The sequence below is a fragment of the Salvelinus namaycush genome, chromosome 20 (genome assembly GCF_016432855.1).
Source record: "Salvelinus namaycush isolate Seneca chromosome 20, SaNama_1.0, whole genome shotgun sequence".
Classification (NCBI taxonomy): Eukaryota; Metazoa; Chordata; class Actinopteri; order Salmoniformes; family Salmonidae; genus Salvelinus; species Salvelinus namaycush.
In genome coordinates, this window is record NC_052326.1 from 27,390,513 (window position 1) to 27,413,145 (window position 22,633).

General features: G+C 42.9%; 1 protein-coding gene across 1 annotated transcript; it reads right to left on the reverse strand.

Moving 5' to 3' along the window:
* Positions 1-1,953: 1,953 nt before the first annotated feature.
* On the reverse strand, positions 1,954-19,175 carry LOC120065179 (methylosome protein 50-like). The gene is made up of 10 exons (XM_039015961.1): positions 18,860-19,175; positions 18,156-18,341; positions 17,829-17,967; positions 4,811-4,860; positions 4,609-4,679; positions 4,359-4,416; positions 3,738-3,806; positions 3,511-3,619; positions 3,360-3,428; positions 1,954-3,217 (listed from the first exon to the last, which is right to left on the reverse strand). The coding sequence occupies exons 1-10, from the start codon at positions 18,966-18,968 to the stop codon at positions 3,061-3,063; spliced, it is 1,017 nt and encodes a 338-aa protein (XP_038871889.1). The 5' UTR covers positions 18,969-19,175; the 3' UTR covers positions 1,954-3,060.
* Positions 19,176-22,633: the final 3,458 nt, after the last annotated feature.

The following is a 22,633-nucleotide window of genomic DNA, read 5'->3' on the forward strand; positions in this document are numbered from 1 at the left end:
ATATTTAGTTAAAATTGCCTGCTAACATGAATTTATTTTTAACTAGGAAAAATGGTGTCACTTCTCTTGCAACAGAATCAGGGTATATGCAGCAGTTTGGGCTGCCTAGCTCATTGCAAACTGTGTTTAGACTATTTCTTCCTAACAAAGACAGCCAACTTTGCCAAACGGGATGATTTAACAAAAGCGCATTTGCGAAAAAAGCACAATCGTTGCACAACTGTACCTAACCATAAATGCCTTTCTTAAAATCAATACACAGAAGTATATATTTTTAAACCTGCATATTTAGCTAAAAGAAATCCAGGTTAGCAGGCAATATTAACCAGGTGAAATTGGGTTCATTGCACGCAGAGTCAGGGTATATGCAACAGTTTGGGCCGCCTGGCTCATTGCGAACTAATTTGCCAGAATATTAAGTAATTATGACATAACATTGAAGGTTGTGCAATGCAACAGGAATATTTAGACTTATGGATGCCACCCGTTAGATAAAATACGGAACGGTTCCATATTTCACTGAAAGAATAAACGTTTTGTTTGAGATGATAGATTCCGGATTCGACCATATTAATCACCTAAGGCTCGTATTTCTGTGTTATGTTATAATTAAGTCTATGATTTGATAGAGCAGTCGGACTGAGCGATGGTAGGCACCAGCAGGCTCGTAAGCATTCATTCAAACAGCACTTTCGTGCGTTTTGCCAGCAGCTCTTCGCAATGCTTCAAGCATTGCGCTGTTAATGACTTCAAGCCTATCAACTCCCGAGATTAGGCTGGTGTAACCGATATGAAATGGCTAGCTAGTTGGCAGGGTGCGCGCTAATAGCGTTTCAAACGTCACTCGCTCTGAGACTTGGAGTAGTTGTTCCCGTTGCTCTGCATGGGTAACGCTGCTTCGAGGGTGGCTGTTAAATTGTTCCTGGTTCGAGCCCAGGTAGGAGCGAGGGACAGAAGCTATACTGTTACACTGGCAATACTAAAGTGCCTATAAGAAATCCAATAGTCAAAGGTATATGAAATACAAATCGTATAAAGAGAGTCCTATAATAACTACAACCTAAAACTTCTTACCTGGAAATATTAAAGACTCATGTTAGAAGGAACCACTTTCATATGTTCTCATATCCTGAGCAAGGAACTTAAACGTTAGCTTTCTTACATGGCACATATTGCACTTTTACTTTCTTCTCCAACACTTTGTTTTTGCATTATTTAAATGAAATTGAACATGTTTCATTATTTATTTGAGGCTAAATTGATTTTATTGATGTATTATATAAAGTTAAGTGTTGATTCAGTATTGTTGTAATTGTCAATGGCTTTTTTTGGTCGTCCAATAATCGGTATCGGTGTTGAAAAATCATAATCTGTCGAACTCTACACTGGACAATTGAGTGGACAAACATTGCCTGAAAATTATATTTCAGATGGTGTCAATTTAATTTATTAATTTGAGTAGAACGTTCTTAAAACCTAAGCAGTTCAAATAAATGCAGAGGCATGCCCCTGCACGCTACTTTTGCCATTGTGTCTGTCATTACTAAAGCTGCTCATTTATACAAAAATAAACAGTTATTAATGTAGTTATCCAAGGCTGTTGATATCTCCTGACACGAGTCCAAGTTGACATGACCATCTGATTTTTGGTAACTTTGGCATGTTCCAAGTCCTTTTAGAATGATTTGGCACAAAAGCCACCACATTCAGAAACTATAATTACCCTGGATTGCATTCCCTGGATTTCTGGTTTTAAACATTGAATTAGGCCAAATATACCAGTGCAAAGGTCAGGGCACAGGCCACTCCTTTGTATTGTTGTTTTACCTGTGATATTAAAATGTAGTAAAGTTAAATTAATTCATTTCTACCAAATTGTCTGAGAATAATTTCCTACAGAGGACTAAAAGTTAACATTCAAGTGCTTGGAAAACCAAAAGCAACTCATGACTATACAGTAATCAGACATACTTTATTCAAGGATGGAAAAAGAAGTAGATTAAGTCAGTTAAGTAGCACTGCTTGGACTTCCAAAAAGCAACACCAGACATGTACTGTACATACAATCCAAGGAGCAGCCTTGTGTGGATTTAAACCGTCAACTGTGCTTTCTGTTTCTGGCACACATGAGACGAGACCATCTAAACAAAAGAAAGTGCCAAGGGGGGGAAGAATATGGAATCACATTGGGACAAATAAGCCATGTAATGAAGTCAAGGACTTTACAGATTTACAGAAATGATTCATTAATTTAGAAAACAAATTGCCCATGGTATTGATTATGGTTACAACTTGAACCAGGTCATTCTAGTCTAGTGTGATTTCAGAATGCTTGGATGAGCCATGGTTTAATTGAGTCCAATTAACCCACAATCTTGCTATCCAATGAGCCAGTGGCTCCCACTTCTCAGACTGGCGTACATGCCACGTAATACAGCACCCCCAGGGTGGGTAAACAAAGGTTACATGGGGTTGGACTCACTGGAGTATAAGCGTGATCAGATGGGTTCATTAGATTAAAGATGACCATTGCCTTTGGCAGCATTCCCAAACCCAAGTCTAAAAGTACCCCTCATGATAACTAGACAACAATCCATCTCTGTTCATTTCCCTACAAACTGCAAAACAAAGGTGATGTCCAAAAAGTGGTTAACATACACCTTAAAACAGACTCAGCATATGACATTGCCATGAACAGAAAATATGCAACACAAGACTGAACTCCCCAGAAATGTAGGTCCATGTGCGCTTCACGCTGCTGCAATGTGATCACTGCTGGACCAAAACAGCAGAGATGTGTAGCCTCTTGATTCCCTCAGTTGTTGCGAAAAACATCCCGATTTACTTTGTTTATCGCTGACTACCTTCACACATGATTTAACAAATCAGTTGGAAAGATAACCCACTATGGCCAGGGGTACTTAGACTAGGAAAACCATCTTAATACTGCTCTGCTCCGGTGGTGACAATTTCTACCCTCATGCCAACCCCTCAAATTCTCCCCCACAAAACCATACTTTTACAACTCCCCCCTCTCCTGACCCAGGCTGGGTGGTGGGTCTACAGTGGGGACGTGGAGTATCCAGTGGTGGGTACATCCTGTCCCATGACGTGGTGGAGGACCTGGTGGTCCCAGCCCACGGTGGTCAGTGTGTCAGAACCGCCAGGGGCCCAGCAGACACCCCGAACAAAGTCCTGGTGCCTCTTGTCTCTCAACCTGGAGGGGAGCAGTAGAGCCACATGTTGGAGAGACTGGGTACAAATACATTATTTTCACCATTTTATTGCATAGCTCGAGTTAACAAGCCAAAAGGATGAACTAGGGAGCAATTGTAAACAGCCCATACATAGACACTTACATTTCCTTAAGCTCGGAGTTCATCACAGCAACAGTGCAGTCATCACTGATTGAGGCAAGCAAGGGGGCACTGTGTTGGAAGGTAAGAGATCATTGTGTTAGTTTAGTCTGACAAACCATTGACTGCTGTAGATGTGTGAGTTGGTGTTTACCTGTGTGATGAGAAGGCTAGGCCGCAGACCCTGCGGCTGTGGGTGCTCTGTGTCTGGCCAGGCTCTGTTCCCTGAAAGTCCTTCAGAGTCACTCGTCCCAGCTCATCGCCTAAATCAACACAAACACCATTATCAACAAACATATCATTAAAGCCTGGCAGATCAATCATTGAGAACAATGTGCTTGGACCACTATGCATCATGGGAAATGTAGCACTGGTCCTTACCGTAGGCGATTGTGGTCCTGCGGTGGGGATGCCAGGCTACTGATGTAGGACAACAGCTGGGCTCTACGTCTGAGACATGATAAAATCTCCAAAGTCAGCTGGGAAATCACCAACATGCACTGGACAACATGGTTGGACACACCTGACCATGTACATGTTTTTGATTTCCACTATTTACATGTATTGCATGTGCACTTTGAACACAACGAATGGGTAATTGGTGTGCTGCAGAAGTCTAGATACTTTTGAAGTGGATATTTATAAAAAACACAGAATTGTCCCAACACACAATTATTGAAATTACTTGGGTCGCTGGAAAAGTTTGCTTAATACATTTGGAAAATTAAACCATATTTTCCAAACAATCCTGTTTTTCAACAACATGTTGTTCTGAGTTCCTATTGCAGTGACCCGACCTGCATTTATCACAATTCATAAGATTGTGTTACTCAAGGATATACACTTCGACAACAGAATCCAAGGCTACCTTAAAAACCATGAACCACTGACAAGCCAAGATAAAATGTCACTGTCAATCCATTGGTAACAGAAGACTATGCATCTCGGCCCCGTGAAAATCCTGCTGCCTAGCTGACTGCAGTTCAGACTTGTTCTATTCACCTAATCTAGAGGCTGGTTTGGTGGGTTTCCTCCTGTCCCAAAGCAACAGACGACCATCCTGAGGGAAGGGGAAGGGAGAGAGACATCAATGAGAGGAGACCGTGCATTAACACATTTCATACAGTTACAAGGTTCTCCTTTCAGTAAGTTACAACCTACTGTATCTAGCTTCATATCACACAATAGAAAAGCCACATTCCAAACTGAACCAATTAAAACAGACAACCCTCTAATTAGTCTTGGCTCTTACCTGGCCACATGAGAGGAAGAGGGAGTCATCGGATGGATTGCAGGACACACAAGTGACTGGCTTCGAGTGAGCTGTGGAACAGGTGACCGATCCAGTTAAATAAATACACAAGCTATAGAAACATGAGAAACTGCCACTGACATGTTCACCAGTTAAGACATAGTGCAGCTCAAAATACAGAGATGAGGTATAGTTTCCTTACCATTATATGTGCTGACCACTTCCCCCTGAATAAGGTCCCAGACTTTGATTCTGCAGCAGGTAGAAAAGAGAAAGAACTGAGCAAGACTTAGGCCTATGACAGCATTAAAATGATATCTTCACCAGGAAATGCAAACCAAGCTACAACACTCCCATTACCTGCAGCTGTCAAAATAGACTCACAGCCAGGCCAGTTACACTGAGGGCCTAGGTCTGTCATACCATTAATCCAAAATTTGCATGAGACCAGAGTATGTGAGCGGAGTTGAGCGGTCTGATCCCACTCATCACTCAAGGAGCGTTGCTTGCACACCGCTCAGGTGCTCCACCTTTCCAACCACTCCTCACTCACAAGGAAAACAAATTCGCTCCGTTCATTAATCACAATTGAACCAACACCAATTTATTTTTTGACTACTTGGACCTACCATTTGGTTATTTGGTTTAAGTATTGAACCCAAACCATATGATTAATGAAAAGTATTTTAATAAACATGAAAAGGTGAATGTAAGAAGAACTCATTTAAAATAGGATACATGTCATTAAACAGAAAATAAATACTAAATATGTCAGGAGCCAGACAGGGAGCCCAAGGAACAAACTAATTTAGGCTATATTTTCATTATTTCAAGGCTATAGACTACAAATAAATAAATTGTGAAGCATTTGAGTGTGACACAATAGGCTGGTAGGGACAAAGTGCTCAGCATTTAAACATTTTGTTGTATTAAATCATTAGTCTATAAACGGCACATATAGGCTGTGACTGACTTAAAATGAAATAAAAACTAAAAAAAAGTCTCATTTTTAGAAACACGAGTTTGAAGCCTCAGACTGGCCAGGCTCACGCGATGGTGTCTGGAGAGCCGGCCAGCAGCGGAGAATATCCTCTCCACACTTGCCTGGCAAGAGTGGCCAAAAGGGTGTTAGTGTCCCCAGTGGCATTGCAAGTTTCATTTTTCTATAGGTAGTCCTAAAGGTTTAGGCAAAATAACCCAATCAAAACAGAAAAGGTCTTTGAAAGTGGGAATATGCCAGGCCTACTGGGCCAAAATCAATTATGGCCTATTGTTTGCATGCATACATGACCTTTTCTTTTCTGCCTAGAAGGCCAGCATCTGAGTCGCCTCTTCACTGTTGACGTTGAGACTGGTGTTTTGCAGGTACTATTTAATGTCGGCCAGTTGAGGACTTGAGGCATCGGTTTCTCAAACTAGACACCAAGATGGCGTAGCAGTGCAGACGTGGTTTGTTGTCCTCTCATTTACTTTTTGTATTTTTCATCTTTTGTATATATTCCAATCTCTTTTTCCATTTTTAAATTAAATATACCTTCCGGTAACCCGCCTCACTCATTGTGACACGGATCCGCAATTTTGTTTAGACCCTATAGCCAAAACGTTCATCAGAAGGTAGCCAGCTGTTCCCACAACTACAATACCTCTTTCGCCATCTGGCCCGGTCCCTTCGTCGACACAGCGCCCCGCCGTACCACCACGACTTGTCTGCAGACGTGATTCCATCAGCTGTGCCTTCAACCGGCCTTTGCTGGACGACGGAGCAGACGCTTCTGCTTACCCCGGACTGCTAACTTTAAAACGCTGTGTCTCCCGCGTGCTAGTGTAGTAACGACTACCTAGCGGCTTCCCTGTTTCATCTATTGCTGTACACTGTACCCTATGATCACTTGGCTACATAGCTGATGCCTGCTGGACTGTTCATTTATCACGGTACTCCACTTTGTTTATCTGTCGGACCTAGCCCCGAACTCAGGCCCTGTGTGTAGTTAACTTTTTAAGACTAGGGGGCGACATTTTCACTTTTGGATGAATTGGTGCCCAAATTGAACGGCCTCCTACTCTGTCCTAGATCATAATATATGCATATTATTATTACTATTGGATAGAAAACACTCTGAAGTTTCTATAACTGTTTGAATTATATCTGTGAGTAAAACAGAACTCATATGGCAGGCAAACTTCCAAACAGGAAGTGAAAAATCTGAAATGGGTCGATCTGAAAGTCAACGCCTATTCAAATCTCCTATATTTATGGATCTGTATGCACTTCATACACCTTCCACTAGATGTCAACAGGCAGTAGAACGTGGAATGAAGAGTCTAGCATGATGTGGGGCCGGATGAGAGCTATTGGAGTGCGTGGTCAGGCAGATTGCGTGGCCAGGAACTGGCACTCTCGGCATGTGATGTCCTTGTTTGCCATGAGTCATATAGACATGAAGAAATGCTCCGTTTGGGCCGTTATTGGATATATGAGAAAAACATCCTGAAGATTGATTCTCAACTGAGTTTGACCAGTTTATTCCACTTTTAATAACACTTTTTGAAGTTTTCGTTCATTGCGCTAATGTGTATGGACACGTACTACACATGCTAGCCAAAGTTGCTAATTCGACAGAAGTAATGGACATTATAAAACAAAAAAATGTATTGTGCAACTAGGATTCCTGGCACTGCATTCTGATGAAAGATCATCAAAGGGAATATTTATGATGTAATTTCGTATTTCTGTTGACTCCAACATGGCGGAGAATGGCTGAGCGCCGTCTCAGATTATTGCACGGTGTGCTTTTTACTAAAGTACATTTTTTAATCTAACACAGCGGTTGCATTAAGAACCAGTGTATCTTTAGTTATATGTACAACATGTATCTTTCATCAAAGTTATGATGAGTATTTCTGTATTTCACGTTGCTCTCTGTAATTATTCTGGCTATTTTGGATGTATTTCTGAACATGGCGCCAATGTAAAACCACGATTTGTGGCTATAAATATGCACATTATCGAACAAAACATAAATGTATTGTATAACATGTCATATGAGTGTCATCTGATGATGTTCAAAGGTTAGTGATTAATTTTATCTCCATGTGGGTTTTGTGAAAGCCATCTTTGCTGTGAAGAAATGGCTGTGTTTTTTTGGATATGGTGGTGAGCTAACATAAATATATGTTGTGTTTTCGCTGTAAAACATTAAAAAAATTGGACATGTTGGCTGGATTCACAAGATGTTTATCTTTCATTTGCTGTATTGGACTTGTGATGTCATGATATTATATTATTTACCTGTGGCGCTATGCTAGGCTATGCTAGTCAGCGTTTCTGATGACAATGATCCCGGATCCGGGATGGGTAGTCCAGAAAGGTTAACCGAACCTCTGCCCATTCATCGCCATTTTACCTGTTGTTGTTGACTTAGCTGATTAGCTGTTGTCTTACCCGTTGTTGACTTAGCTAGCTCTCCCAATCAACACGTGATTGCTTTATGTCTCTCTCAAAAGTCAATATGCCTTGTATATCGTTGTTTAGGATAATTATCATTGTTTTAGTTTACCTCGGAGCCCCTAGTCCCACTGTACATGCCTTAGATATCTCCTTTGTCCCACCTCCCACACATACGGTGACCTCACCCAGTATAACCAGCATGTCCAGAGATGCAACCTCTCTTATCATCACGCAGTGCCTGGGCTTACCTCCACTGTACCCGCATCCCACCATACCCGTCTGCACATTATGCCCTGAATCTATTCTACCACACCCAGAAATCTGCTCCAATTTATTCTGTCCCCAACGCACCAGGCGACCAGTTTGCTAGCCTTTAGCCGTACCCTCATCCTACTCCACCTCTGTTCCTCGGGTGATGTGGAGGCTAACCCAGGCCCTGCGTGTCCCCAGGCACTCTCATTTGTTGACTTCTGTAATCAAAAAAGCCTTGGTGTCATGCATGTTATCAAAAGCATCCTCCCTAAGTTTGTTTTACTCACTGCTTTAGCACACGCCGTCAAACCCGATGTCCTTGCCGTGTCTGAATCCTGGCTTAGGAAGGCCCCCCAAAATTCTGAGATTTCCATACCCAACATTTTCCGTCAAGATAGAACTGCCAAAGGGGGAGGAGTTGCAATCTACTGCAGAGATAGCTTGCAAAGTTCTGTCATACTTTCCAGGTCTATGCCCAAACAGTTCGAGCTTCTAATATTAAAAATGAATCTCTCCAGAAATAAGTCTCTCACTGTTGCCGCCTGTTATAGACCCCCCTCAGCTCCCAGCTGTGCCCTGGACACCATATGTGAATTGATTGTCCCCCCATCTATCTTCAGAGTTCATTCTGTTAGGTGACCTAAACTGGGATATGCTTAACACCCCAGCAGTCCTACAATCTAAGCTAGATACCCTCAATCTCACACAAATGATCAAGGAAACCACCAGGTACAACCCTAAATCCGTAAACATGGGCACCCTCATATTATTCTGACCAACTTGCCCTCCAAATACACCTCTGCTGTTTCTAATCAGGATCTCAGCGATCACTGCCTCATTGCCTGCATCCGCTATGGGTCCGCGGTCAAACGACCACCCCTCATCACTGTCAAATGCTCCCCAAAACACTTCTGCGAGCAGGGCTTTCTAATCGACCTAAACCAGGTATCCTGGACGGATATTGACCTCATCCCGTCAGTCGAGGATGCCTGGTCTTTAAAAAAAAAAGTAATTTCCTCACCATCTTAAATAAGCATGCCCCTTTCAAAAGATGTAGAACTAACAGATATAGCCCTTGGTCACTCCAGACCTGACTGCCCTTGACCAGCACAAAAATATCCTGTGGCGGACTGCATCGAATAGTCCCCGAATAGTCAGGAACCAATACACACATTCAGTCAGGAAAGCAAAGGCTAGCTTTCTCAAACAGAAATTTGCATCCTGTAGCTCTAATTGGGGCAGCAGCGTAGCCTAGTGGTTAGAGCGTTGGACTAGTAACCGAAAGGTTGCAAGTTCGAATTCTGAGCTGACAAGGTACAAATCTGTCGTTCTGCCCCTGAACAAGACAGTTAACCCACTGTTCCCAGGCCGTCATTGAAAATAAGATTTTGTTCTTAACTGACTTGCCTAGTTAAATAAAGGTTAAAAATATAAAAAAATAACTCCAAAAAGTTTTGGGACACTAAAGTCCATGAGAACAAGAGCACCTCCTCCCAGCTGCCCACTGCATTGATAATCAAAAATTTCAATAAGCATTTCTCTACAGCTGGCCATGCTTTCCTCCTGGCTACCCCAACCCCAGCCAACAGCTCCGCACCCCTCGCAGCTACTTGCCCGAGCCTCCCCAGCTTCTCCCACACCCAAATCCAGATCAGATGTTCTGAAAGAGCTGCAAAACCTGGACCCCTACAAATCAGCTGGGCTAGACAATCTGGACCCTCTCTAAAATTATCCGCCGCCATTGTTGCAACCCCCATTACCAGTCTGTTCAACCTCTTTCATTTAATCCGAGATCCCTAAAGATTGGAAAGCTGCCGCGGTCATCCCCCTCTTCAAAGGGGGTGACACTCTAGACCCAAACTGTTACAGACCTATATCATCCTGCCCTGCCTTTCTAAAGTCTTTGAAAAGCCAAGTTAATAAAAAGATCACTGACCATTTCGAATCCCACTACCTTCTCCGCTGTGAAAACACTGGACTGACCAATCGGAATCCACGCTTCAAGATTGTTTTGATCACGCGGACTGGGATGTGTTCTGGGTAGCCGCTTAGAAAAACATTGATGTATACATCGACACAGTGACTGAGTTCATCAGGAAGTGTATAGCGGATGTTGTTCCCACTGACTATTAAAATCTACCCAAATCAGAAGCATGGATAGATAGCAGCATTTGTGCAAAACTGAAAGCACGAAACCACTGCATTTAACCATGGCAAGGTGACTGGGAATATGGTTGAATACAAACAGTGTAGTTATTCCCTCCGTAAGGCAATCAAACAGGCAAAACGTCAGTAGAGAGAGTGGAGTCGCAATTCAATGGCTCATGTGGCAGGGTCTACAGACAATCACAGATTACAAAGGGAAAACCGGCAATGTCCGGACACCGACGTCTTGCTCCAGGACAAGCTAAACAGTCGCCCGCTTTGAGGACAACATATTGCAACCGACGCGGCCCACTCCCAAGGATTGTGTGATCTGGTTCTCCATGGCCGACGTGAGTAACATTTCCTGTACCCAAGAAAGCAAAGGTAACTGAACTAAATGCCTATTGCCCCATAGCACTCACTTGTCATCATGAAGTGCTTTGAGAGGCTAGTTAACTTCTCTAGGGTAGGTGAGACGCTAACGTCCCACCAGGCCAACATCCGGTGAAACTGCAGAGAGCTAACATTTTAAATACACCATTCGTTGTATTAAACATTCTTGTAAATACATGTATCTTAAATCATTCAAAAGATGAACGTCTTATTAATCCAGCCGCTGTGTCAGATTTCAAAAAGGTTTACTGCAAAAGCAAACATGCGATTTTCTGAGGACGGCGCCCCACACACACAAGTATTACTAGCATTTTCCAACCAAGCATTAGCGTCACGAAAGTCAGAAATAACAATAAAATAAATCTCTTACCATTGAAGATCTTCCTCTGGTGGCAATGCCAAGTGTCCTAACTACACAGTGAATGTTCGTTTTGTTTGATAAAATCAATTTTTATAGCCTAACACGAAACATTTGTAAACCGGTTGCGTCGTGATTTCCATCTCATTCAACTTTGGACGAAGCGTTCGTGGTAATTACACACACTAAACAAACGTTTATCCAGTCATGGTTGGTTTCATTGCAATCCTCTGGTTGTTACTAACACAACCATACATTTGAAGACACCAATCAATGACCTCATTGCGCACCAATGGTAGGACCGGTCTATCGTTGATTGACTGTATTTTGGCCAAATGACCACTGATCATCTTGAAATCTAGCTTGGAAGATAGCCAATGAGCTGAGGTAAACGGCAATATGTAATGGTTATACGTTTGAAGACCTTTGTCGTAAACTCTGGCGTAAAAGAGGTTCATTCGCCATTGCAAATCCTACTTGACGGAGCCACGAGTGTAACGCATAGCAGTACATATTCAATAGCATTTAACAAGTTTATATATTTAAATTATGGCGAATAAATCAGGAAAAGCTAAAACAACGTCTAGGTATAGAGATTTTTTTTTCTTTTCTTTTTTAAAACATTTTATCCCCTTTTCTCCCCAATTTCCGTGATATCCAATCGCTAGTAATTACTATCTTGTCTCATCGCTACAACTCCCGTACGGGCTCGGGAGAGACGAAGGTCGAAAGCCACGCGTCCTCCGAAGCACAACCCAACCAAGCCGCACTGCTTCTTAACACAGCGCGCCTCCAACCCGGAAGCCAGCCGCACCAATGTGTCGGAGGAAACACCGTGCACCTGGCCCCCTTGGTTAGCGCGCACTGCGCCCGGCCCGCCACAGGAGTCACTGGAGCGCGATGAGACAAAGATATCCCTACCGGCCAAACCCTCCCTAACCCGGACGACGCTAGCCCAATTGTGCGTCGCCCCACGGACCTCCCGGTCGCGGCCGGCTGCGACAGAGCCTGGGCGCAAACCCAGAGACTCTGGTGGCGCAGCTAGCACTGCGATGCAGTACCCTAGACCACTGCGCCACCCGGGAGGCCCTAGGTATAGAGATTTAACCAAAATTATAGAGGAAATTGATTGATAGAGACAGCCCCCCATCTAGCTAGCTACAGCAAGTCCACTGCAGTACCTTCTGCTCCAACCAGTGGTGTTCACCTGCCCAGATTAATCTCTGCAGGCATGAATGTGCCTCAGGGCAAAAAGGGCACATTAGGGAGACGTCGTTGTGCGCTTTGTCACAGGAAATACCCCATCACCTGCACCACCTGTTCAGTAAGCCTCTGCTTTACAGCAGAAATAGACTGCTATGGGCCATGGCACCAGCAGCACAATATTGTGTAGAGGACTGAGGGTCTTCAGAATATTTATCCATTTATAAAATATACAATATTGTAAATAGAAAATGTGTAAATAGTTACCCTTGTTATTTGTTTGTTTATTATTATTTAAATTATTTTTTTCATATATATATATATTTATTTTTTGGGGGTGTGTTAGAATAGCATTTATGTATTTTGTATATAGTTCTTTCCTTCAAAATGTATCACTGTACCAATTCGGCCACTTGTACATTTGGGTACATTTGTGTGGGACACCTGGGTGACTTCATGCTCAATGTCATGTAGCTCGCTCATTTTTGAAGTTCTGTCTAAAACTTTGCTCAGCTATTGTTGCCATCTTATGTTCTTCATTCAAATCATCCACAGCATCCTATCTGCATGTTTGGCTGTTCTTGGTCATTTGAAAGATGCAACAATAAAAAACAGAAAACGTATGTTTAATTCCTTGTATTTTCTTCTACCAGATCTATTGTGTTATATTCTCCTACATTCAATTCACATTTCCACAAAATTCAGAGTGTTTCCTTTCAAATGATACCAAGAATATGCATATCCTTGCTTCTGAGCCTGAGCTACAGGCAGTTAGATTAGGGTATGTCTTTAGGCGGAAATTGAGAAGGGGGGGTACCCCTAAGAAGTTGAGGATCATATCACCTCTACCTTACATCTTAGACCCACTTCAATTTGCATACCGCCCCAATAGATCCAGACGATGCCGTCGCACTACCCTATCCCATCCCATCTGGACAAGAGGAATACCCATGTAAGAATGCTGTTCATTGACTTTAGCTCAGCCTTCAACAGCATAGTACCCTCCAAGCTCATCATTAAGCTCGGGGCCCTGGGTCTGAAACCCACCCTGTGCAACTGGGTCATGAACTTCCTGACGGGCCACCCCCAGGTGGTCAAGGTAGGATACAGCACCACTTCGCTGATCCTCAAAACAGGAGCCCCACAAGGGTGTGTGCTCAGCCCCCTCCTGTTCACCCATGACTGTGGCCACGCATGCCTCCAACTCAATCATCAAGTTTGCAGATGACAATAGTTATAGGCCTTATTACCTACAATGATGAGAGCCTACAGGAAGGAGGTGAGGGCCCTGGGAGAGTAGTGCCAGTTAAATAACCTCTCACTCAACGTCAACAAACCAAAGAAGCTGATCGTGGACTTCAGGAAACAGCAGAGAGCACGCCCATATCCACCGTCAGGACCACATTGGAGAAGGTGAAAAGCTTCAAGTTCCTCAGCGTACACATCGACAATCTGAAAAGGTCCACCCACACAGTCTGGTGAAGGCGCAACAGCGTCTCTTCAACCTCAGGAGGCTGAAGAAATTTGTCTTGGCCACTAAGAACCACCAACTTTTACAGATGCACAATTGAGAGCATACTGTCGGGCTGTATGACCGCCTGGAACAGCAACTGCGGCAACCGCAGAACTCTCCAGTGGGTGGTGCAGTCTGCACAACCAGGGGGGACACTGCTTGCCCTCCAGGACACCTACAGCACCTGATGTCATAGGAAGGACAAAATGATCATCAAGGACATCAACCACCGAGCCTCGGCTTGTTCACCCCGCCACCACCTAGAAGGCAAGGTCAGTACAGCTGCATCAAAGCTGGGACGAGAGACTGAAAAACAGCTTCTATCCCAAGGCCAGCAGACTTAAATAGCCATCACTAGACGGCTACCACCCAGTTACTTAAATCTGCACCTAATAAATAGACATGGAATCACTGGTCACTTTAACCTTTTCTCAATAGGGGGTGCTGTTTTCACTTTGTAAAAATTTAATTCCCAAATTAAACTGCCTCGTACTCAATTCTTGCTCGTACAATATGCATATTATTATTACTATTGGATAGAAAACTCTAGTTTCTAAAACCGTTATCTGTGAGTAAAACAGAACTCAAGTTGGAGCAATTTTCCTGTGAGGAAGTGAGAAATCTGAAATCAGGCAGGCTGTTCTGAGGTCAGTTTATTAATTTGCATGTCTTCTATTGGTCGAGATGCACTGCATACGCCTTCCCCTAGATGTCAGCAAATAGTGAGAATTGGAATGGAGTTGCTAGGCAGATCTGAGGCCATATAAAGGGTCTGGGAACGTGGGGTCCAGTCTTTTCATCATTCGCCATGACGCAAGACAGACCTCAGGATTGCGTTCTGGAAAGCTCCCGTTATAGGCCTTAGATATATCCGGCTCTGATTTTATTCGATATAGGTGTTAAAGACATCATAATGTTGTTATTTTAAACCGAGTTATATCAGTTCATATCAGTATATTGCGATTTTCGGATATTTCTTAGTGCTGCGTTATAGTGAGTTGGACACGTCTTCGCCACATGGCTAATGTTTACTGCTAATTCCAAAGTTGAAGGCGACAATCTACAACCGAGCAACGATTCCTCTGGACAAAGGACAACTTGCCCAAGATTCTGATGGGAGCTCATCAAAAAGTAAGAAGTATTTGATGTTAATTCGTTGTTCTGTTGGAAAATGTAAAAATACTATTCCGCCATTAATTTCGGTGCGGTCTCGCTTTAACGCACGCTGTATGTCGTAGTAACGTTAATTTTAAAAAATCTAACAGCGGTTGCATTAAGAACTAATGTATCTTTCATTTGCTGTCCAACCTGTATTTTTTAGTCAAGTTTATTAGTTACTGATTAGATTAGGTGCCTCCCAAGATTTCTCCCGACATTTTGTTGGCAGCTTGGCTACTATTCTCATTGTATAACCACGATTTGTGCCGCTAAATATGCACATTTTCGAACAAACTCTATATGTATTGTGTAATATGATGTTATAGGACTGTCATCTGAAGAAGTTTGAGAAGGTTAGTGAAAAAATTGATATCTTTTGCTGGTTTATTCGTTATCGCTATTGTTGGCTTGAATCAATGCTTTTGTGTGGTTTGCTATTGTTTTATGATGAGTATTTAGGTAATTCACGTTGGTCTCTGTAGTTATTCTAGTTGCTTTGGTGAGAGTTGTGATGGTGGCTGCAATGTCAAACTATGATTTATACCTGAAATATGCAAATTTTTCTAACAAAACATATGCTATACAATAAATATGTTATCAGACTGTCATCTGATGAAGTTGTTTCTTGGTTAGTGACTATTTATATCTTTATTTGGTCGAAATTGTGATAGCTACCTATGCAGGGAAAAAATGGTGGGAAAAAAAAGTTGTGTCTTTTGCTATCGTGGTTAGCTAATAGAAAACAATAGTGTCTTCCCTGTAAAACATTTTAAAAATCAGAAATGATGGCTGGATTCACAAGATGTGTATCTTTCATCTGGTGTCTTGGACTTGTGATTTAATGATATTTAGATGCTAGTATTTACTTGTGACGCTATGCTAGGCTATGCTAGTCAGCTTTTTTACTGATGGGGGTGCTCCCGGATCCGGGATTGTGACCAAGTAGAAGTTAATAAATGTTTACATACTGCTTTACTAATTTCATATGTATATAAATCAAATCATATTTGTTACATACACATGGTTAGCAGATGTTAATGCGAGTGTAGCGAAATGCTTGTGCTTCTAGTTCCGACAATGCAGTAATAACCAACGAGTAATCTAACCTAACAATTCCACAACTACTACCATATACACACAAGTGTAAAGGGATAAAGAATATGTACATAAAGATATATGAATGAGTGATGGTACAGAACGGCATAGGCAAGATGCAGTAGATGGTATCAAGTACAGTATATACATATGAGATGAGTAATGTAGGGTATGTAAACATAAGTGCAAAGTTTAAAGTGGTTAGTGATACATGTATTACATAAAGATGGCAAGATGCAGTAGATGATAGAGTACAGTATATAAAGCGGCATTGTTTAAAGTGGCTAGTGATACATTTTTGATCAATTTCCATTAATAAAGTGAGCTGGAGTTGAGTCAGTATGTTGGCAGCAGCCACTCGATGTTAGTGGTGGCTGTTTAACAGTCTGGTGGCCTTGAGATAGAAGCTGTTTTTCAGTCTCTCGGTCCCTGCTTTGATGTACCTGTACTGACCTCGCCTTCTGGATGATAGCGGGGTGAACAGGCAGTGGCTCGGGTGGTTGTTGTCCTTGATCTTTATGGCCTTCCTGTGACATCGGGTGATGTAGGTGTCCTGGAGGGCAGGTAGTTTGCCTCCAGTGATGCGTTGTGCAGACCTCACTACCCTCTGGAAAGCCCTTACGGTTGTGGGCGGAGCAGTTGCCGTACCAGGCGGTGATACAGCCCGACAGGATGCTCTCAATTGTGCATCTGTAGAAGTTTGTGAGTGCTTTTGGTGACAAGCCGAATTTCTTCAGCCTCCTGAGGTTGAAGAGGCGCTTGGGTGGACCAATTCAGTTTGTCTGTGATGTGTACGCCAAGGAACTTAAAACGTACTACCCTCTCCACTACTGTCCCGTCGATGTGGATAGGGGGGTGCTCCCTCAGCTGTTTCCTGAAGTCCACAATCATCTCCTTTGTTTTGTTGACTTTGAGTGTGAGGTTATTTTCCTGACACCACACTCCGAGGGCCCTCACCTCCTCCCTGTAGGCCATCTCGGCGTTGTTGGTAATCAAACCTACCACTGTAGTGTCGTCCGCAAACTTGATGATTGAGTTGGAGGCGTGCATGCCCAGTGTTGAGGATCAGCGGGGTGGAGACGTTGTTACCTACCCCCCCCCTACCTAATATATTGTATTATATTCTACTGTATTTAGTCAATGGCACTCCGACATCGCTTGTCATAATATTTATATATATTTTACTTTAGATGTGTGTATTGTTATGAATTATGATATTACTGCACTGTTGGAACAAGTATTTCACTACACCCGCAATAACATCTGCTAAATATACGTATGTGACCATTAAAATTTGATTTATTAGTTGGACACCATCACTGCACTCCCTCTTGCGCTTGGTCCTCATCTTTGTAACTCACCTTGATTTTGCACCCGTGTTTTATCCGTTTCTTTATGAAAATATTAAGTGAACTCCATGTTAGTAGCTAAAGCAAGGGGCTACCGCAGCACAAGTAAACTACAAATGCATGCTTGGCCAGGAAAGCCCTGAGCTTGTGACGTGAGCTCTTACTGGATTGAAATTACAAGTGGGCGAGAAGGCCAACGCTCCAGCCTTCGGGAATATCGCATAACGCTTCAGTCAAATTGGTCACACTACGCTCCTCGCTCACATACTCTGAATGAGACACAAATAGAGACTGCCCCCTACTGACCGGTTGTCCATACTGCCGCTGATGGCGTGGCTTGACCCAGCAGGGCTCACGCTGGTAACGATGTGATCATGCTCGAGTTTGGCAAACCGATTCACCAGCAGACTCTCATCCTCTGCTAGCTCCCACAGCTCAACAGCACCTACAACACCAGTCAAACCACATTGCATCCACACTTTTGTATAGCTCGCAAATAATCTAGATGATATCGGCCTGAATTAAATGTAATCATTGTACTTTTAACAACTATATTTCCCTCACTTTAGACCAGCCTTATTTACAGCAGAATATGATATGCATTTAGTAATGATTACTGTCATGCCTACTTACCAGAGTCAGATGCAACTAGGATACCCCTCTCCGAAACCCACTTTGCCTCTGTGATGCCTGCCTCTGTCTGGACACCAGCCTTGCAGAAGCCCTCGTTGGGAGACTGCTTGGGATCACAGTAGACCCAGATGGAGCCCTGCCAACACCTGCCTGTCAGACTGGAGGCCCCCAGCAACAGGGTGCCATCTATGGGAAGAAAATAGAAAAATGTCAATAGCTGAATCATATGGTGTCTTGTGCCTGTGCTGAAGTGCCATAGGATAGGGTGGCAGGTTATTTAGCATAGCTAGCAAGCTATAATTGTTAGATTATGTCCAACGTTAGCTAGCTTGCAATATGATAACGTTAGAGGAACTAGTAACGCACCATTGAAGCGCGTTGAGGTTGTTATGAAAAGCGCTATAGAAATATAAATTATCATTCTCTTCGAAATAACAAGTTAGCTACAATAGCTTGCTAGCTACAGTACATTTTACCTTAGAACAAACATGCTTTTACTGTGTGTTTTTGCTGTTAATTATGTAAATTCGATAGGTTATGACTTTTGTCTTAGTGGCTGATTTACACGTCCACAATATAACACTTTATTCTGCGACAACACAACGTGCTGTGCCGGTAGTTAGCTAGCCCTTTCTAATAGCCATGTGTCTGGAAGCTAACTACCACACAAGGCTGCATCACACACTAGCTGTGACTTTGCTTACCTCCCCTGTACTGCGCCGAGTCCAAATGCTTCTCCATACACGCGGGGGCATTTGGTGGTACGTTCCATCCGTTTGCCTTTATCATATTGGCATTTACTGTACTTTTCATCCAGGCAACTCTGATTCACTCAAGCTAGAGCTTGCAATACAAATACTATTTATTTGTACAATAAATGTAAGCTAGCTATTCGAGAAACGACGGACGAAGAAACTCCTTGATTTAGGTTTACGTTCTAGTAGTCCATCGTTCACGCCAGAATGAATGAACTTTCAAACAGCCAAAGAACTCCATCGTGTACGTTCCCCAATTATCGTCAATGGGCCGCGCGATGCATTCTGGGCGATTCTGGACAAGAACACTCCCCCAAGGAGTCAATTGAACGATTGCTCAAAAACACAACATTAAATCAAATCAAATTTTAATTGTCACATACACATGGTTAGCAGATGTTAATGCGAGTGTAGCAAAATGCTTGTGCTTCTAGTTCCAACAATGCAGTAATAACCAACGAGTAATCTAACCTAACAATTTCACAACAACTACCTTATACACACAAGTGTAAAGGGATGAAGAATATGTACATAAAAATATATGAATGAGTGATGGTACAGAACGGCATAGGCAAGGTGCAGTAGATGGTATAGAGTACAGTATATATGTAACGGATGTGAAATGGCTAGCTAGTTAGCGGGTACGCGCTAGTAGCGTTTCAATCAGTTACGTCACTTGCTCTGAAACCTAGATGTAGTGTTGCCCCAAGGGCCGCGGCCTTTGTGGAGCGATGGGTAACGATGCTTCGTGGGTGACTGTTGTTGATGTGTGCAAAGGGTCCCTGGTTCGCGCCCGAGGTCGGGGCGAGGGGACGTACTAAAGTTATACTGTTACATATACATATGATATGAGTAATGTAGGGTATGTAAACATATAAAAGTGGCATTGTTTAAAATGGCTAGTGATACATGTATTACATAAAGATGGCAAGATGCAGTAGATGGTATAGAGTACAGTATATACATATGAGATGAGTAATATAGGGTATGTAAACATTATATTAAGTGGCATTGTTTAAAGTGTCGAGTGGAAAGAAAATTTACATACATTTTTCCATTATTAAAGTGGCTGGAGTTGAGTCAGTATGTTGGCAGCAGCCACTCAATGTTAGTGGTTTAACATTACCATTATTTTCAGAGATGTGAGATAATTAACTTGTTCTCTATAGTATAGTATAGCTTTCAACTCGTGACATAGCGTACTTCAAGGAAATAGGCTGGTTTCTCGACTCATACCCTGACTTTTAAAAAGGGATTACGTGACAATTAGCTAGTTTAGCAACCGCGTGACGCAATATGACAACGTGAACGCAATTGGTCGACAATCTGCTGGGCAGAGCATTATACGTTTCTCCCATTCATTTCCAGCTGGGATTCTTATCCCATCCTTTTCTACCTTTTAATGGGGTGATTGTAGTCGAATCGGGTGTTTTCTAATACTGACATAGTGAGATTGTAGACTCCTACATTTATACCACAGATTATCCATTATATTGACCAGATACTGAAGTGGCCGCTTTAGCGATGAGAAGAGAAGTCTTAAAATGGAAGGCAGTCGGAAGGAGGCAAGATCAAGTGGGACCATTATAGCCAATGAGAAGGTAGATAGGTGTGTGGAGAAAAGGCACAACTCAGCTGTAAAGTGTTTTTTTCTCCAAAGCTGCCGGGATGTCACGTGTTCTACTTTACATTAGTAGACTTGTAACAACCGAAGCATTACGAAACTTATATTCGATCAAATATGCCATTCAATTTAATGTTAACCAAATTCGAAACTCATTGACTTCTATACTCCTTGCTCGGTGAGCGAAAAAAATACAAAACTCCACCTGCTGGAGAAGAGAGATTTAGGGCGCAGTTACACGGTCATGGCTAGGATGGATCATGCTTTTTTGGGGGGGGGGAGGGTTAGCTAAAATCCCCCAAAATTAAAATTGCCGTTATTTTGACAAAAAAAATGTAGAGCCTGTCGTTTCCAATGGGAGCAAATTAATCATAGTGGGCAGAATAAGCAAGGAGGTGGGCGGAAGCTAGGATGAGCTAATGACATCCTATTTGCACGTTCTAGAATTTATTTGCACATTTCCGTTGGGGAATGCTTACTTCTGAAGTGCACGTGTGCAACAACTAAATTAGCCCTTGCACTCCTAAACTTTGGCAGTCTTTACAGATTCTAGTTTTGGAATACAGAAAACTGTATGGAGATCAAATGTTTCATCGATGAGAAAATGTGCAGAATGTCGGCCAAAATCCATTTCGCTTCTCACACTGCCAGCCACTGGGCTTCCTCTCATCACCATATTTGGTAGAGTGGAAACACCTAACGGATGCTTCACATTTATATATCCTGTGAAAATTCTGTGTGGTTATCCCTCTCACTTCTCCTCTTCCTCTGTTTATACAACTGAGGTACAAGGGCTGCAGTCCAAGCACTTTCTTTGAATCTCCTCAGCCCTTACACAAGCCACTTTGGGGGAATCCCTGTTGCAACCAGATGCAGTTTGATTGCCATCTTAAGTGCCAGTCCAATTCACTACCGTTGCCCCCTTGGCCCCCGATTTCGGTTGAGGGAGTGAGTGAAGAACTTTGCTCACTTGTGGGGTTGATATGACCTACAATTCAATGCAAACTGTAGTCACGTGTCATTCTATTTTATGTTTTACCTTTATTTAACTACGCAACTGAGTTAAATTCTTATTTACAATGACAGCCCACCCCAGCCAAACGCTCCCCTAACCCAGACGACACTGGGGCAATTGTTCGCCACCCTATGGTACTCCCAATCACGGCCGATTGTGATACAGCCCGGGATTGAACCAGTGTCTGCAGTGACACCTCTAGCACTGCGATTCAGTGCCTTAGACCGCTGCGCCACTCGGGAAGCCTTCTCATACTCTGGTGGCCACGAAGTGTCAAATTTAAATCAACATTTCGGCATGTCAGTCAAAATTATGACGCTAGCTTGCTTAAAAATATACAGTACCTTCCTATACAGTATCTTCCTAGGTTTTGGCCTTTCTAGGGAGTTTTTCCTAGCCACCGTGCTTCTACACCTGCATTGCTTGCTGTTTGGGTTTTAGGCTGGGTTTCTGTACAGCACTTTGAGATATCAGTTGATGTCAGAAGGGTTATATAAATCAATTTGATTTGATGTAGTAACCAAAAAAAGTGTTCAACACTTCAAAGTATATTTTATGTTTGAGATTCAAAGTAACCACCCTTTGCCTTGATGACAGCTTTGCACAGTCTTGGCATTCTCTCATTTACATTTACATTTAAGTCATTTAGCAGACGCTCTTATCCAGAGCGACTTACAAATTGGTGCATTCACCTTATGACATCCAGTGGAACAGCCACTTTACAATAGTGCATCTAAATCTTTTAAGGGGGGGGGGGGGGGGGGGGGTGGGTCAGAAGGATTGCTTTATCCTATCCTAGGTATTCCTTAAAGAGGTGGGGTTTCAGGTGTCTCCGGAAGGTGGTGATTGACTCCGCTGTCCTGGCGTCGTGAGGGAGTTTGTTCCACCATTGGGGTGCCAGAGCAGCGAACAGTTTTGACTGGGCTGAGCGGGAACTGTACTTCCTCAGTGGTAGGGAGGCGAGCAGGCCAGAGGTGGATGAACGCAGTGCCCTTGTTTGGGTGTAGGGCCTGATCAGAGCCTGAAGGTACTGAGGTGCCGTTCCCCTCACAGCTCCGTAGGCAAGCACCATGGTCTTGTAGCG